Source organism: Mustela nivalis (genome assembly GCF_964662115.1).
Source record: "Mustela nivalis genome assembly, chromosome: 3".
Taxonomy (NCBI): Eukaryota; Metazoa; Chordata; class Mammalia; order Carnivora; family Mustelidae; genus Mustela; species Mustela nivalis.
The window spans coordinates 80197192-80214965 of record NC_139022.1 but is presented as its reverse complement, the minus strand read 5'-3'; the positions used below and the strand labels follow the sequence as shown (position 1 = coordinate 80214965).

Below are 17774 nucleotides of genomic sequence, written 5' to 3'. Positions count from 1 at the left end.
CAGAGCATGTGCTAGAGGTACAGGGATCCTTGGGAGACTTCTCTAGAAACAAAGGAGCTGGATGGCAGGTGCCATTTCACACCCTGTCCATGCCCCAGTCTAAATACATGGCCACGTGCAGGAACCAGTGGGATGCACTTCCTACCTAACTTGCTAGCAACATACTTCCTGCTCCTACAGATTTTGTGGATCCACCCCCTCCCAAAAGCTCTCTGCCAGAGCCCATCCAAAAAGGCACAAAAAGACTTCGAGTGCACGAGCAGCCCCAACAGGGGCCAGCACCACTCCAAAGTGACTCTTGCCCCAGGGAGAAGAAAAGACAAACCACATATACCAGTCTGAATGCAGCCCCGGCAGTGGGCTAGGAGCAGACTGCTGGTCTAACCGCAGGTACTGCCCACTAAGAAAAACCTCTAAGGGGACAACACAGGCAAAGTGCTATGCAGTTTGGTGATACTGTCTCTGTGGAAAATGTCTGGTCTGACTCAATTGTCCACCCCAGGGCGGCTCCAAACACTAACAATAGAGGGACCAAATAGTGCCCACAACAGATAAAGAGCACTGTTGCACAAAACTGGACTGAAGAAAAAGGTGGCTCTGCCACAATAGCAAGGTGCACACAACACACACAGAAGACGCCCCTGACGAACCAGGTTCTGGAGAATGCTGCACTGCAGGACACTACAGGAACTCTTCTTCATAAAGTCACTGCTTTTAAGAGCAGGAGATGTAGCTGATCTTCCTAACACAGAGAAACAGATGCAGAGAGCTGGACAAAATGAGGAGACACAAGAATGTGTCTCAAATGAAAGAAAAAGAAAAAAATCACAGAAAGAGAGCTAAATGAAACAGGTAAGTAATGTACCTGAGAGAGAATTTAAATAATGGTCATAAAGATACTCACAGAGAAATGAGTGGAAGACCTCAGTAAGACCCTTAACAGAGACAAAGAAAACATAAAGAAGACTCAATCATAGATTAAGAACTTCACTGAAATTAAAAATACACTTAATGGAATAAACAGTAGACTACAGGAAGCAGAAGAACGGATCTGTGACCTGGAGGATAGAGTAATGGAAAGAATCAAGACACAAGGTGAGAGAAAAAAAATACAAAATGAAAACAGATTTAGGGGACTTGGCAACACTATCAAGCATAAGAACACACACATATTATAGGAATTCTGGAAGGAGAAGAGCAAGAAATGGGGGCAGAAAATTTACTTGAACAAATAATAGCCGAAAGCTTCCTGAATCTAGAAAAGGAAACAGAAATCCAGATTCAGAAGGCACAGACATCTGCCAACAAAATCAACCCAAGGAGGTACACACCAAGACATAAAGTAATTAAAATAGCAAAAAGTAGTGATAAAGAATTTTAAAAGCAACAAGAGAAAACAGTTACAAACAAGGGAAACCCCTTAAGACTATCAGCTGATTTTTCAGCAGGCTAGAAGAGAGTGGCATGATATAGTCAAAGTGTGGAAAGGAAAAAAACCTACAGCCAAGAATACCCTATACAGCAAGGCTATCATTCAGAAAAGGAGAGAGAAGAGTTTTCCAGAAAAACAAAGATTAAAGGATTTTTATCACCACTAAACCAGCCCTACAAGAAATGTTAAAGGGGACTCTCAGTGGAAACAAAAGACCATAAAGAGAAGGAAACAAAGTAGAGAGCACACACACAGTAAAAATAAGTGTATCTGTAAAAATCAGTCAAGGGACTCACAAAATAGAAAGATGTAAAGTATGACACCGTATACCTAAAATACGTGGGGAGAGGAATAAAGAATGGGTTCAAGCTTAAGCAACCATTAACTTAATACAGCCTGCTATATAAAGAAGATATTATATACAAACATAATGGTAACCACAAATAAAAAACCAGTGATACATATATAAAAAATAAAGAGAAAGGAATCCAAGTATATCACTAAGGAAAGCCGATTAATGGCGAGAGAAGAGAGCAAGAGAAGGAACAAAGAACTATAAAAGCAACCATAAAACAATAACAAAATGGAAATAAATACATATCTATTGATAATTACTTTGAATGTAAACAGACTAAAACATTTATCAAAAAACAGAGGGTGTCAGAATGGATAAAAAAAACTAGACCCGTCTCTATCCTGCCTACAAGAGACTTGTTTCAGACCTAAAGACACATGCAGATTGAAAGTGTAGGGAAAAAAAATGAAAAGAAAGTGAAGGAATGAAGTACTTATCACACAAATGAATGTGAACAAAAGTCCAGGGTAACAATACTTACATTGGAAAAAACAGACTTCATTATTTTTACAAATAGAATTTCATTGTCCTTTTATTTGAACAGCTCATAAGAAAACACTTCTTCAATTTAAAATCAGTTAATTAACATATAGTGTATTATCAATTTGAGAGGTAGAGTTCAGTGATTCAGCAGTTCCATATAACACCCAATGCTCATTACATCATGTGCCTTCCTTAATGCCCACTACCCAGTTACCTCATCCCCTGACCCACCTCCCCTCCAGCAACCGCTGGTTTGTTTCCTATGATTAAAAGTCTCTTATGGGGGCGCCTGAGTGGCCTCTGCCTTCGGCTCAGGACATTATGCCAGGGTCCTGGGATCAAGCCCTGCATTGGGCCCTCTGCTCAGCCGGGAGCCTGCTTCCCTTCCTCTCTCTCTGCCTGCCTCTCTGCCTGCTTGCGATTTCTGTCAAAAAAAAAAAAAGTCTCTTATGGTTTGTCTCCCTCACTAGTTTTATCTTGTTTTATTTTTCCCTCCTTTCCTCTAACCTCCTCTGTTTTGTTTCTTAAATTCTACATATAAGTGAAATAATACGATAATTGTCTTCCTCTGATTGACTTATTTCACCTAGCATAATACCCCCTAGTTCCATCCATTTCTTGCAAATATACAATAGAATATTACTCAGCCATCACATTTAGGTTCTTAATTTTCAGTTTATTTTTGTGTGTGGTTTAAGAAAGTAGTCCAGTTTCATTCTTCTGCAAGCAACTGTTCAGTCTTCCCAACACTATTTGTTGAAGAGACTATTTCCCTTTCATATTTTTGCCTTCTTTGTCAAAGATCAACTGACCACATAAACACAGATTTATTTCTGGGCTCTCTGTTCTATGTTTCTGTTTTTGTGCCAGTACCATACTGCTTTGATTACAACAGATTTACAGTATAACTTGAAATCTGGGGTGGTGCTATTTCCAGCTTTGTTTTCCTTTTCAAGATTTCTTTGGAGATTTGGGATCTTTTGTGGTTCCATACAAATTTTTGGATTGTTTTTTCTAGTTCTGTGGAAAATATGTTGGTAAAATATGTGGAAAATATGTTTTGATAAGGATCGCATTAAATATGTAGATTGCTTTGGGTAGTATGGACATTTTAACAGTATCTGTTCTTCTTATCCATCAGTGTTGAATATCTTTCCATTTGTTTGTGTTGTCTTCAATTTACTTTATCAGTGTTTTATAGTTGTCAGCATATGTCTTTCACCTCCTTGGTTAGGCTTAATCCTCGGTATTTTATTGGTTTTGATGCAGGTGTAAATAGGATTTTTAAAAAAAAATTCTCTTTCTGCTGCCTCATTATTAGTATATGGAATGCAATTTCTGTATACTGATATTGTAACCTACAACTTTACTGAATTTATTTATCAGTTCTAGTAGTTTTTGGATGGTCTCTAGGATTTTCTAAATACAGTATCATGCCATCTGAAAACTGCAAGTTTTACTTCTTCCTCATAATTTGCATGACTTTTACTTTGTTTTGTTGTCTGAATGCTGAAGCAAGGAATTCCAATACTATGCAGAATAAATGTGCTGAGAGTGGACATGCTTGGCTTGTTCCTAACCCTGGGGAAAAGCTCTCAGTTCTTCCTCATTATGCATCATGTCAATATGGGTTTTCATATATAGGTTTTATTATGTTGAGGTATGTTCCCTCCAAACTTACTTTGTTGGGGATTTTTATCATGAATGGATGTTTGTCGGGTTTGGCAAGCAAACCGAGAGATGGCAAATGAAAAGATTACTCCAGACACCAAAGTAGGAGAAAGGAGAGGGCAACGGGACATGACACTCCAGTGGCGAAAGGTCTCAAGCCAAACTTTGCCTCCACTTTTATTTTGAGTTTTATCAATATACCACATGCAAGAAGGATATACCAAAATACCAAAACCAAGAAGGAATGTGTAGCTTCAAGATCAGGACAATAATATATGGGGCAGCAGGTGACAGAAGCAAGAAGTGCTTGTGACATATGAACAAGGCAAGGAGTTCGCGAAGCACATGACCATTGCAGGTACCTGAATTTCTTCAAAATTTAAACATTTGTTCCCTAGATGAGAACCTTAGGCACAGTAAGAATCTAGCCGCTTTCAGCCAAGAAACTTCAAAGAAGGCCCAGCATTCCAGGCACTCCTCCTTTGCTTTTCAATTAGTCTCATCCAGCGAGGTATATACAAGTCAGATTTTATCAATCCAGGCCCTGTGAATCCCCACATATGTGTACTCTGTCAAATGCTTTTTCTGCAACTACTGAAATGTTCATGTTTTTTACCCTTTTTTCGTTGATATAATGTAGCACGTTAATTGTTTTGCAAATATTGAGTCACCCCTGTATCCTGGGAATACATCCCACTTGATTGTGGTAAACAGTTTTTTAATGTATTGTTAGGTTCAGCTTGCTAATACTTTGTTGAGGACTTTTACATCTATATTCATCAAAGATATTGGCCTGCCATTCTCTTTTTTTGTGGTGTCTTTTTTGGTTTTGGTATCAGGGTAACACTGGCCTCACAGGATGAATTTGGAAACCTTCCTTCCTCTTCTGTTTTTTAGAACAGTTTGAGAATAAATATTGACTTTTTAAATGTTTGGTAGAATTCACTTGTGAAGTCACGTGATTCTAGACATTCTGCCATGGGGAGTTTTTCATTACTGATTCAGTTTCATTGCTGGTAATTGGTCTGTTCAAATTTTCTATTTCTTTATAATTCAGTTTTAGGAGATGATATGCTTCTAGTAATTTATCCATTTCTTCTAGGTTGTCCAATTTGTTGACATATAATTTTTCATATTTTACAATCCTTTGTATTTCTATGGTGTTGGTTGTTATTTCTCCTCTTCCATTTCTGATTTTATTTGTATGAGTTCTCTCTCTCTCCCTGATGAGTTTGACTAAAGGTTTATCAATTTCATTGTTCATTTCAAAGAACCAGCTCCTGGATTTATTGATCTGCTCTATTATTTTTTAAATTTCTATTCTGCTTATTTCTGCTCTAATCTTGTTATTTCTTTCCTTATCCTGCTTTTGGGGTTTGTTTGTTCTTCTTTTTCTTGCCCCTTTAGGGGTAAGTCTCGGTTATTTGAGATTTTTTTCTTCTTGAGATACATCTGTATTGTTATAAACCTCCCTCTTAGACTGCTTTGCTGCATCCCAAACTTTGGAACTGTTGTTTTCGTTTCATTTGTTTCCATGTATTTTTCTTAAAGCTTTATTTATTTATTTATTTTAGAGAGAGAGTGGTGGAGGCAGGGGGAGAGGGAGAAAGAAACTCTAAGCAGACTCCATGCTCAGCACAGAGCCCAACATGGGGTTTGGTCTCATGACTTGGAGATCATGATCTAAGCTGAAACCAAGAGTCAGATAACTAAGTGACGGTGCTACCCAGGCACCCCTCTCTCCACGTATCTTCTGATTTCCTCTTTGATTTTTTGGCTGACCCATTAAGTGTTTGGTAGCATGTTTTTTAACCTCCATATTTCTGTGATCTTTCTGTATTTTATCTTGTGGTTGAGATTTAGTTTCATAGCATCGTGGTCAGAAAAGATGTATAGTATGATTTTGACATTTGTGAATTTGTTGAGACCTGTTTTGTGGTCTAACATGTGAACTGTTCTGGAAAATGTTCCATGTACACCTGAAAACAATATGTATCCTGCTGTTTTAGGATGGAATGTTCTGAGTATTTCTGTTAGATCCACGTGGTTCAATGCTCATGTTCAGCTACTGTTTTCTTACCGATTTTCTGTTTGGATGATCTGTCCACTGATGTAAGTGGAGTGTTGAGATCCCCTGCTATTATTATGTTATGATTGATTACTTCCTTTATGTTTGTTATTAACTGCTTTACGTATTTGGGTGCTACCTTGCTGGGTGCGTAAATATTTACAATTGTTTTATCTTCTTATTAAATTGTTCCATTTATGATTATGCACTGTCTTAGTCTCTCGTTTTAAAGTCTATTTTGTCCAATGTGTTCAAGTTGTATCACAAAGCTGTAATCATCAAGACAGAATGCTACTGGCACAAATACCAACACACAGATCCCCGGAACAGAATAGAGAGCCCAGAAATGTAACCTCAACTCTATGGTTCACTCATCTCTGACACAACAGGAAAGAATATCCAGTGGAAAAAAGAGAATCCCTTCAACAAATGGTGCTGGGAAAATTGTACAGCCACATGCAGAAGAGTGAAACTAACACATTTTCTTACACCATATGTAAAAATAAACTCAAAATGCATGAAAGACCTAAATGTGAGACAGGAATCCATCAAAATCCTAGAGAACACAGGCAGCAACCTCTGCGACTTTGGCCACAGCAACTTCTCCGAAGGCAACCGAAACAAAGGCAGAAATCAACTACTGGACTTCATCAAGATAAAAACTTTTTCACAGAAAAGGAAACAGCTGACAAAATCAAGACAAGCGACAGAATGGGAGAAGATATTTGCAAATGTCTTATCAGATAAAGGGCTAGCATCCAAAATCTATAAAGAACTTACCAAGCTCAACACCCAAAGAACAAATAATCCAATCAAGAAATGGGCAGAAGACATGAATAGACATTTCTGCAAAGAAGACATCCAAATGGCCAACAGAAAAAATGAAAAAAAAAATGCTCAACAACACTTGACATCAGAGAAATAGAAATCAAAACTACAATGAGATACCACCCTACACCAGTCAGAATAGCTAAAATCAAAACACAAGAAACAAGTAAGTGTTGGTGAGGATGTAGGAAAAAAAAGACCCCTCATGCACCTCTGGTGGGAATGCAAACTGGTGCACCTGCTCTGGAAAACAGTATGAAGGTTGCTCAGAGAATTAAAAACAGAACTACCATTTGATTCACTAATCACACTACTGGGCATTTATCCAAAGAATATGAAAACATTAATTTGAAAGGCTATCTGCATCCCTATGTTTACTGCAGCATTATTTATAATAGCCAAATTGTGAAAGCAGCCCAAGTGTCCACTGAAAGATGGGATATTATGCAGTCACAAAAAAGAATGAAATCTTGCTATTTCCAAAATTATGCATGGATCTAGAGAGTATAATGCTAAGTGAAGTAAGTTAGAGAAAGACAAATATCATATGATTTCATTCCTATGTGGAATTTAAGAAAAGAGTGAACAAAGAAAAAACAGACAAAAAAAAAAAAAGACTCTTAAATAGAGTACCAACAGATGGTTATCAGAGGGGAGGTGAATGGGGGGGATGGGTGAAATAGGTGACAAGAATTAAGAGTACACATATCTTGATTAGAACTGAGTAATTTACAGAATTGTTGAATCATTTTGTACACCTGAAAGTAATAAAATACTGTATGTTAACTATACTGGAATTAAAATACAAAAAAGAAACACAGATCAAGAAAATACCATTTCATTAGAGATAGGGAAGAACAAATACTGGAAGGGGTTTTTAGACAAGAACACATTTCTATTAAAATGGTTTAGTTATATTCTCACCCAGGGAAAGAACCTAAATGGGCTTGATACTTTAATTAATATAATTCCTAAGTAAAATCTAAACACATGATCTGTAAAGGTAATCTCTGATATACAGACCAACCTTTTCTGGGTCTGGCAAATTTTCAGGATTTTCAGCCTCAGGCCCTAGAAGGTAACAATATGTTTTACTCCAGTTTTATTAGAGTCCTAGAAACATAACTCTGACTTAGCATTTCTTAATCAAAATAACTTGAAATTCTTCTCACAGGCATTCATGTGATACACAAAACATTTTATAAATATTATACCTAATTATTGATATAAAAGTATCATTACAGTGGCAATGAAATTACAAAAGAAAATTCTTCCATTTCTTAAAAAAACACTTTACACAAAGATAAGTAAAATTATAATTATTTAGTATTAGTTTAGCTAAAACCTCTCTATTTTGGTTGTTATTCTAAGTATAGGTAACTACAGGAGGAAAAATCATATTTACTTGCTCAGGGTTATCATCTCCTCCATTATACTTAATACAACATAAATTAAAATCATGCCATCAAGTTAGGCATGAAAAGGAACAACCCAAGTAGGGGCAAAAAGGAATCAACAGGTTGTCCTAAGTGACTTCCATTTTATTATCCTCTCCTCATCCTGCTCCCTCTGCAATTCATACCAAGTGAAAGTGAAGGAGGAGCGGGGAAAAAAGATGGTTCTCCTACACCACTCCTCTTGCCTCCTACCTTCAGAATCAAGGCCCAGGCACTCTGATATATTTAGGTAGGGGTTTAGGGTTCACTGGTGTTTCAAGCATTTATTTGAATCATTCTTTTGGTTTCTTTCGATTAGGCAGTATCTAGAGCTATAGCATAAGACAAGTAATTATTTGCTGAACCTTAGCATGCATCCTCATAAGCAAGACAGGGTTTTCAGGGGGGGGAAAACCCATAAATATGCTTCCTGAGTTTTACATCATGCAAAAATCTGCTTTTTATTGTTATTGTTTTTGCTTTGTTTTGCTTCACCTTTGCCATTTGATGATGATAAGCTAGGAATATAAGCTAGAAGGGTTAACATCATGGTATTACACACTCTCACAAGATGATGAGCAAAACATTACTAAGTAACTTATTCTTGCATTAGAACCCTCTGTGCCAAGCAATAATGACTGTATGTTCTGCTATGTATATCTTGTTATTTAAAGTTTTATCTCTTGTTGTGTAAAATTTAGTATATGTGAAACATAGTAATAGATACATCTTCAATTATCTTCTTTTTTTTTTAAATGTCAGATCCTTGGGGGGGTAGTTTAAAAACAGAGACTTCATCCTCTTTCCTCCTCTGAATTGTAAAGAAAATCCTCAAAGCCATCTCTTTCTGTATTTTTAATCACCTCATAATCAAAATGATCACTTTTATGCCAATAGTTGGTATTTTTTAAATTTGATAAATTGGTATATATTATGCTAATCTGACTACTATATAAAAATAAACATATTTAAGTACTTCTCATTTTCTAACTACAAAATCTACTTAAAATAGTTTTTACAAATCAAAAAAATTGTGGAGGGTGCCTGACTGGCCCAGTCTTAGATTTTGTACATTTTCTACTTAACACCTGAAAGAGACAAAATGTAGTAGTAGTAGTAGTATGTACGTATGAAAAATAATTCAAGGGGCACCTGGGTGGCTTAGTTGGCTAAGCGTCTGCCTTCTGCTCAGGTCATGACCCCAGGGTCCTGGGATTGAGCCCAATGTAGGGCTGGCTCGCTGGTTGGCAGGGAGTCTGTTCCTGACCTCTCCCTCTGTTCCTCCCCTCCTGCTTGTGATCCTTCTCTCTCTTTCAAAATAAATACAATTCTAAAGTACCAAATGAGAAGAAAATGCTCAGGGGCGCTGAATTTTAACTTATAAGCAAAAATGACAATGACTAACGATAATTTATTTTGACCATTCTAGAGTTTGGTTAGAATTACTCTTTGAATTGGGAGAAAGAAAATAGGATTGTATTAAAACAGAGTTAGCTAAACTAGTGAACAATCTAATAGTTTCCTTACATGTGATTTAATCTAAAATCTGAATGAAAACAAAATGGACTTTCATTCTAAACACTCTGAAAGGAATGAAGGAAAGAGGGAGTTGCAATGAAGTATCAGAAGGGAAGGGGACTATCAATTCTATGGGCATCTAGTCACATCAGCTCATGGCAGCAAGAAAGACCACAAAGTTATAAAGGAAGAGCCAGTTAAAGACCTCTGACTTAGAAGTTTATTGAGTGTCATGGTAAAAGTACAGAGATGCCAAAAACATCATATGGCATTAATGGCTCCCAAAACACCAAATGTCCTGCATTTCCTATTCTTCTAACCTTCTACCCATTTGGCCTTCTGAGAGCTGTTAATGCAAATAAATCCATACCTAACTAAGCCTTCTATTTTTAGGCACAGACAAATTTATTTTATATGACTCTACCCATAAAAACATACCTTGAATGCTTTGGTGGTTCACTGAAATTTTTGCCTGGGAAAATGACCCAGTGAACTCTGGAAAACTTCTATTCCTAAAAAATAAATTATTTAATAAATAAATAAAAGTTTTGAAATGAAAAAAAAAAACACTACTTCTCATTTAAATATAATTCAAGGTTTTTTTTCATTTAAAGGAATTTCAAAGTTGCATAATTATTTTTGCTCCATCATTCAATTACTTTTACAATTACTACAAATTTGTTAACATTTACATTTCAAGTGACTGCAAAAATGAAGGAACAGCTGAAAATTAATGGATGAAATTTAGGAGTATAAATAAGACAACCTTAAGTTTAGTTATAAAAGTCACTTTGGGATGACTGTGTATCAAATGAGGGTAGCGGGGGAGAAAAAATTGGTTCTGAATTATGTTCCTGGTTATCTAAATCCTCAAGTACATTGAAAGTTTGTCATTACAGTTTTAGATGTAAGTACAAGTGACTAATGAGAAAATCCTCAAGTATTATTTATCGTTCTTCTATTTTACAGTAAAAGAACATGTATGAAATATTGATGGAAAGCAGTTGAAATAAGGGTCATGCCTAATCTATAATTTTTATCATCTGCCCTGGGATAATTAAAAATTGATTGAAGAAAAGCAATCAGTTAACTACTTTTTTCCCCTCAATCCAATTTACTATATGTAAACACAATCAAGATATCTCCCTTTAAAACAAACAAAAAAAGCTTCTTGTTTCAGCTGTTTTTTTTTTTAAGATTTTTTTTTTTTTAAGATTTTATTTATTTATCTGTCAGAGAGAGAGAAAGAGCGAGAGGGAGCACAGGCAGACAGGGTGGCAGGCAGTCAGAGGGAGAACCAGGCTCCCTCCGGAGCAAGGAGCCTGATGTGGGACTGGATCCCAGGGCACTGGGATCATGACCTGAGCTGAAGGCAGCTGCTTAACCAACTGAGCCACCCAGGCGTCCCTGTTTTAGCTGTTTTAAGAGCAGTTTTTAGATACCAGGTATAGCTACTTGAAGCCTAAGCAAGAATAATAAATTGAACACTCTCTCCTGTTGAAAAACAGAAATGATTAATATAAGCCACCTTAAAAATGGAAATGAAACTGCTCAATATATATAATTTCTAAGGCATATAGAAAAGAATGTTGATTTTTTCCCCCTAAAATGCAATTCTTTGAGAAGAACAAGCTGATTTAAAACAAAACTGAATCATACTTTGAGTCAACAATAGAATTTTTCCCTTTAATTGCAAAAGAGAATTTAAGACATAATTCTGAAAATAGAGCAAACTCTTAACTAAACTATTACAATATAGTCATTCATATTAGGCAACATAGCAAACATTGTACATGTCTAACAGTAGAGGTATAGTTAAATGTGTTACAGTACAGTCAAGTTATACAGTGAAATACTGTGAGGCCATTAAAATTCATATTTTTAAAAATATGACACGAGAAAATAATTGTGATTTATTATTACTTAAAATTTTTAAGTAGGATACAAAAGAATACCCACGGAATGATTTTATTTGATAGAAAATATAAATAAAGCTATATACAAAGCCTAAAATAAAATGTACCAAAATGTTAACAACAGTTCTGGGCAGTAAGATTATGGATGCTGTGTTAGTCTTCCCTAGTTTTTTCTTCTCCATTTCTGGAGATGAACTTATAGTGCTGATATATTCAGTAATAGGGTTTTTACATATAGTGGTTCTCAAAATTTTTTGATCTTTGATCTCCTTTATACTCTTAAAAATTATTGAGGAACCCAGAGAACTTTAATTTATGTGGCATATACTTACTTATACTCACATATTAGGAGATAAAATTGGAAAAATTTTATATAATCACTAATTTAAAAATAACAGTAAAAGCACACTTGTCGGGGTGCCTGGGTGGCTCAGTGGGTTAAAGCCTCTGCCTTCAACTCAGGTCATGATCCCAGAGTCCTGGGATCAGACCCCGCATCGGGCTCTCTGCTGAGCAGGGAGCCTGCTTCCTCCTCTCTCTCTCTGCCTGGCTCTCTGCCTACTTGTGATTTCTGTCAAATAAATAAATAAAATCTTAAAAAAAAAAGCAGCACATTGTCATAATGAACACTGAAGAACATACAGAATTGCTAAATCACTACATTATAAATCTGAAATGAATATAACACTATATTAACTATACTGGAATTAACATAAAAAATAAAATTAAAGATAAATAAAAGTAACAGTAATAATCCAATAACATGTGATTACATGCTTATGAAAATGAAAAAAATTAATGAAAAGAATAACACTATTTCACATTTTAAAAAAATTTTTTTTAAAGATTTTATTTATTTATTTAACAGACAGAGATCACAAGTAGGCAGAGAGGCAGGCAGAGAGATAGGGAAGCAGGCTCCCTACTGAGCAGAGAGCCCGATGCGAGGCTCGATCCCAGGACCCTGAGACCATGACCTGAGTCGAAGGCAGAGGCTTAACCCGCTGAGCCACCCAGGCGTCAGGAAGGAGTATTTTAAGTATAGTATCATACCAAAGCAAATATCACATCAAAACTCTAAAAAGGAATAACTTCTTTAAAGCTTACTGGAAATATAGAAATTGAAACACCAATAGACTTTTTTTCATTTATTTATTTTCAGAGTAACAGTATCATTATTTTTTCACCACACCCAGTTCTCCATGCAATCCGTGCTCTCTACAATACCCACCACCTGGTACCCTGACCTCCTACCCCCCCTCCACTTCAAACCCCTCAGATTGTTTTTCAGAGTCCATAGTCTCTCATGATTCACCTCCCCTTTCAATTTACCCCAACCCCCTTCTCTCTAACTCCCCATGTCCTCCATGCTTTTTGTTATGCTCCACAAATAAGTGAAACCATATGATAATTGACTCTCTCTGCTTGACTTATTTCCCTCAGCATAATCTCTTCCAGTCCCGTCCATGTTGCTACAAAAGTTGGGTATTCGTCCTTTCTGATGGAGGCATAATACTCCATAGTGTATATGGACCACATCTTCCTTATCCATTCGTCCATTGAAGGGCATCTTGGTTCTTTCCACAGTTTGGCGACCGAGGCCATTGCTGCTATAAACATTGGGGTACAGATGGCCCTTCTTTTCACTACATCTGTATCTTTGAGGTAAATACCCATGAGTGCAATAGCAGGGTCATAGGAAAGTTCTATTTTTAATTTCTTGAGGAATCTCCACACTGTTCTCCAAAGAGGCTGCACCAACTTGCATTCCCACCAACAGTGTAAGAGGGTTCCCCTTTCTCCACATCCTCTCCAACACATGTTGTTTCCTGTCTTGCTAATTTTGGCCATTCTAACTGGTGTAAGGTGATATCTCAATGTAGTTTTAATTTTAATCTCCCTGATGGCTAGTGATGATGAACATTTTTTCATGTGTCTGATAGACTTTTTGTATTCTGTGCCATTATGATCCATTGCTCTACCTTGCACTTTGAACGGATCTTTCACCAGTAAGTGATTGTAAATTGTGCATTTGTCTTTTAGAAAATACTGTTTCACTGAATTATGCAAATCTTCCTTATATTGATAATACTCTTAAACATCAAAAAGACCACCTTTGTAAATATTACCACTGATTTCACTGGAAAATTTTAAGTACTGGAAGCCATCAAGGTCAAGGTGGTACAAACAAGTTTTCTACACTAATATTCACATGGAAGCTTGAATTTTTTTCATTGGCAACAAATACCACCAGCTGTTTTCCTTGAAGTGACTGGCTTACTTCACTGATTTTGAAGAAAATGTCTGCCATATACCCAAGTGTGAATACCATTTTGTCTGCCAATTATTCTTTCAAGTTAAAAGAAAAAGTGAGCTAATTTTCTTATAATGTTTACAACTCAAGCAAGTACTCTCAAGACTACCACACTTCAGTATTCACAGAAGTACTTGGGCATACTTCCCCCATCAACACAACCATATCAAAAAGATATATAGGGACGCCTGGGTGGCTCAGTTGGTTGGACGACTGCCTTTGGCTGAGGTCATGATCCTGGAGTCCCGGGATCGAGTCCCGCATGGGACTCCCAGCTCCATGGGGAGTCTGCTTCTCTCTCTGACCTTCTCCTCGTTCATGCTCTCTCTCACTGTCTCTCTCTCAAGTAAATAAATAAAATCTTTAAAAAAAAAAAGATATATATTCAAAAGTAAAAATTTAATTAAACAAAAATTTTTCTGCTTCACCACATGCATTAAATGAACCTCGGCTTTTTTCTTCCTAACTGCTAGTTCATGGCTATGAAAAATATAGCCACTGCCCTAATCCTAGTAAGGCTTCAGCATTTTACTTACCATTTTCTTTAGCAATCTATGTGCAAATGTCAGTACTATGAAACAGGCAAATAACAGGTTAGTATTATTATGAAAATAGTTCTGACCTCAAAAACCGCCTGGAAAAAGTCTCAAGGACTCCCAAAGAGTCCATAGACCATACTTTGAGAATCATGGTTTTAAAAGAGCTGAAAGGATAAAGTCTTTTAAGAACAACAGTCCTATAAAGCCTAATTTCAATAAGGTCTATAAATTATTCCTCCATGCTATGCTATAGATTTTCTTTTTAAATAATATTAGAAGACAGAAAATCAACTTAATATGAACCAAACCTTCTCATGAAATGAAACTTATCTAGAATGTTTCAAAATAACATATTTAGATGGCTAAAGGGACAATTATTTAAAAATATACAATAATTCTAAAACTCTTAAGAAAATGAAGACTCACTTTAAAGAGTAAAATTACAAAAAGAAATCTACAATATAATAAAGCCCAAAATTAGTATACTTACGGGAACAGAGCTTCATTTTGTTCCATTTCATCTTGAGGTTGCTAGGGGGAAAAAAGGTAGTTTTCTTTTAACTGATAAATTCTAATACAATGCATTAATTAAAATTTAATATTTAAAAAATTCTTGCATTATTCTTTCTTAGCATCTTCTCTGCTATGGTAAAATATATGCAACATAAAATTCACAATTTTAACCATTTTTACACATATGGGTCTGTGGCATTTTGCACATACTATTGTACAACCATCACCAGCATCCATCTAGAGTACTTTTTCATCTTTCCCAACTGAAACTCCATACCTGTTAAGCACTAACTCCCCATTCACCCCTCTCTCAATCCATGATACCTATCCTGCTTCTTTCTTTCTACTACTCAGTCTCTACTGTGACTACTCAAAGTACCTAATATAAAAGGAACCATTCGATATTAGTCCTTTTGTTTCTGACTTATTTCACTTAGCATGAGGCTTTAAGGTTCACCCATGTTGTACCATGTATCACTATTTCTTCCCTTTCTAATTACATTGTATGTAACACGTTTTGTTTATCACCTCATCTGTTGGTGCCAGCAATAAGAAAGAATTCCAGTTTTCCTAGATCCTAACCAATACTGGTTATTATTATTTTTTTTAATAATAGCTACCATAATGAGTGTAAGGTGGGATCTCAGTGTGGTTTTCATGTGCACTTCCCTAATAATTAATGATGCTGAACATCTTTCATGTGCTTATTGGCCACTAGTCTATTTGGGTGAAATGTCTATTCATGTCCTTTGTCCATTTTTAAATCAGTTTGTTTTTTGTTGCTGAGTTCTAAGAGTCTTTATATATCCTGGGTAGTAATCCCTAATGAGATAAACAATTTAAAAATATTTTCTCTCATTTCTTAAGTTGCCTTTTCACCTGTTGATAATGTCCTTTAATCCACAAAGGTTTTTAATTTTCATGAGCCTAGCTTTATTTATTTTTTCTTTTGTTGCTGGGCTTTCTTGTCCAGGAAATCATTGCCAAATCCAATGTCATTATACTTTTTCCCAATGTTTTCTTCTAAGAATTTTAGCTCTTGTGTTTAGTTTTTAAAATTTCTTTCCATAAAATAATTTATGGAGATTAAATAAAGAGAAAGGATGTGCCCCTCTTTTTATTCCTAGTTCATTAATCCACAATGGTTCTGGTAAGCCATTTTTGTCAGGTTCTCAGTTCTAATATTTCTCCTTGAGGGCCAAAAATCATACAACCTCTGTGTTACAATGTTTAAATACTAAATGACTTTTGCCAAATTCTTAAGTCATGCCAGAAAATCTGAAGTTGTGTTCCTTAAAAAAAAAAAAGAGAAAGATAAAATGCACTGATAAATGATTGCATTTTAAGTTTTGCAGCATACCAGCTTTCATCACTTTTAAACATTTAATTTCTTGTTTCCATCTAAGTGGATCTTTAGAAAAAGATCTCTCTCTGGGGGCCCTCTATGTTTCTATGATCAATAACAACGTTTTCTGAAAATAAAGTCTTCAGTCTGAGTTTCCAAGCATTGTTCAATCAATGAAAAACCATAATAACAGGAAAACACAAAGTACTGAGAAAACATCAATATTCTCCAATGAACATTCACTGTTATTTATTGATAATGCATTTTTACGTACTTCAAGGTTATTAGATTAGTTCCACATATATATACTTCCCAAGCAGACCTTACAAAGCTCTGAAGACCCAGAGACAAGAAGGAATTTCAAGAAGTAAACCTAGAAACTCCCAAGGATTAATTAAATAGCATATATGTATATACTTATATACTTACTAGAGATTTCTTTATCTTCACAAAATAATTCATTCAAATACCTGTAATACTCCAGTCATTTCCCTTACTATAGATCCCTTACTATAGATCAGTGACTTGACCCTACCTAGGTAAGGAAAATACAAAAAATAAGAGAGGAAGTAAGAAGGAAGTTTGCTCCTGATAGATGATGTTTTTCCCCTCCTCCATAGGCAAAAATAATACTTAAGAGCTAATACTTCAAATACAATGGGGGCTGGAGTTGGTTATTTGTTAATTAACAAAATGCAAGTATACATTTCAATCAACTCTTTCCTAAGGCATCCAAATTGCTGTTTATCCTTTTGATTCATGTGACTGTCATTATTTTCCTGCCCTTACCACCCCTATATTTTGATGGCTCCTTAAGCTGCACAGTTTTTGTTTTATTTCATCTGTTGGGGGTAGGGTATAGGAGGTGAAAAAAAGTTTAAGTTAACTGTGCTAATTTGGAGGATCTGGAAAAGGGGCAAATCTATTTATATATCCTCAACCAAAAATATGTGAAATCATTCTCTTCAACTGAATAGTATATCACTGGGAGTGGTGTGGAAGAAGTCTCTACAGTCAAATCAGCCTAACCAACCCTGGGTCGCCAGCAGGCAACAGATATCTCACACAAACTATCCTCATGTTCAGTATAGCAGAATAAACATTCCTGGTATTGTTTTATTTATTGATCAGTTACTGATAACATTTGTTTAAAATACCTCTCAAATTGACAGTATACAATAAAATTAGGGGACTTTAACACCCCACTTGTATCAACGGATACAGAAAGAAGTCAACAAGGAAACAACGGCTTTGAATGACACTAACAATGGCTTAGAACAGATGGACCTAACAGATAAATACAAAATATTCCATCTAAAACCAGAAAACATGTTCTTCTCAAGGGCACATAAAATA

At 35.8% G+C, this 17774-nt stretch overlaps 1 protein-coding gene across 1 annotated transcript in view; it reads right to left on the bottom strand.

Moving 5' to 3' along the window:
* ANKRD31 (ankyrin repeat domain 31) overlaps nucleotides 1-17774 on the bottom strand; it is a 149098-nt gene that overhangs the window by 114982 nt on the left and 16342 nt on the right. Inside the window, 3 exon segments of the mRNA XM_082724937.1 lie at nucleotides 7865-7908; nucleotides 10230-10303; nucleotides 15051-15091. Coding sequence (XP_082581063.1) covers nucleotides 7865-7908; nucleotides 10230-10303; nucleotides 15051-15091 — 159 coding nt within the window.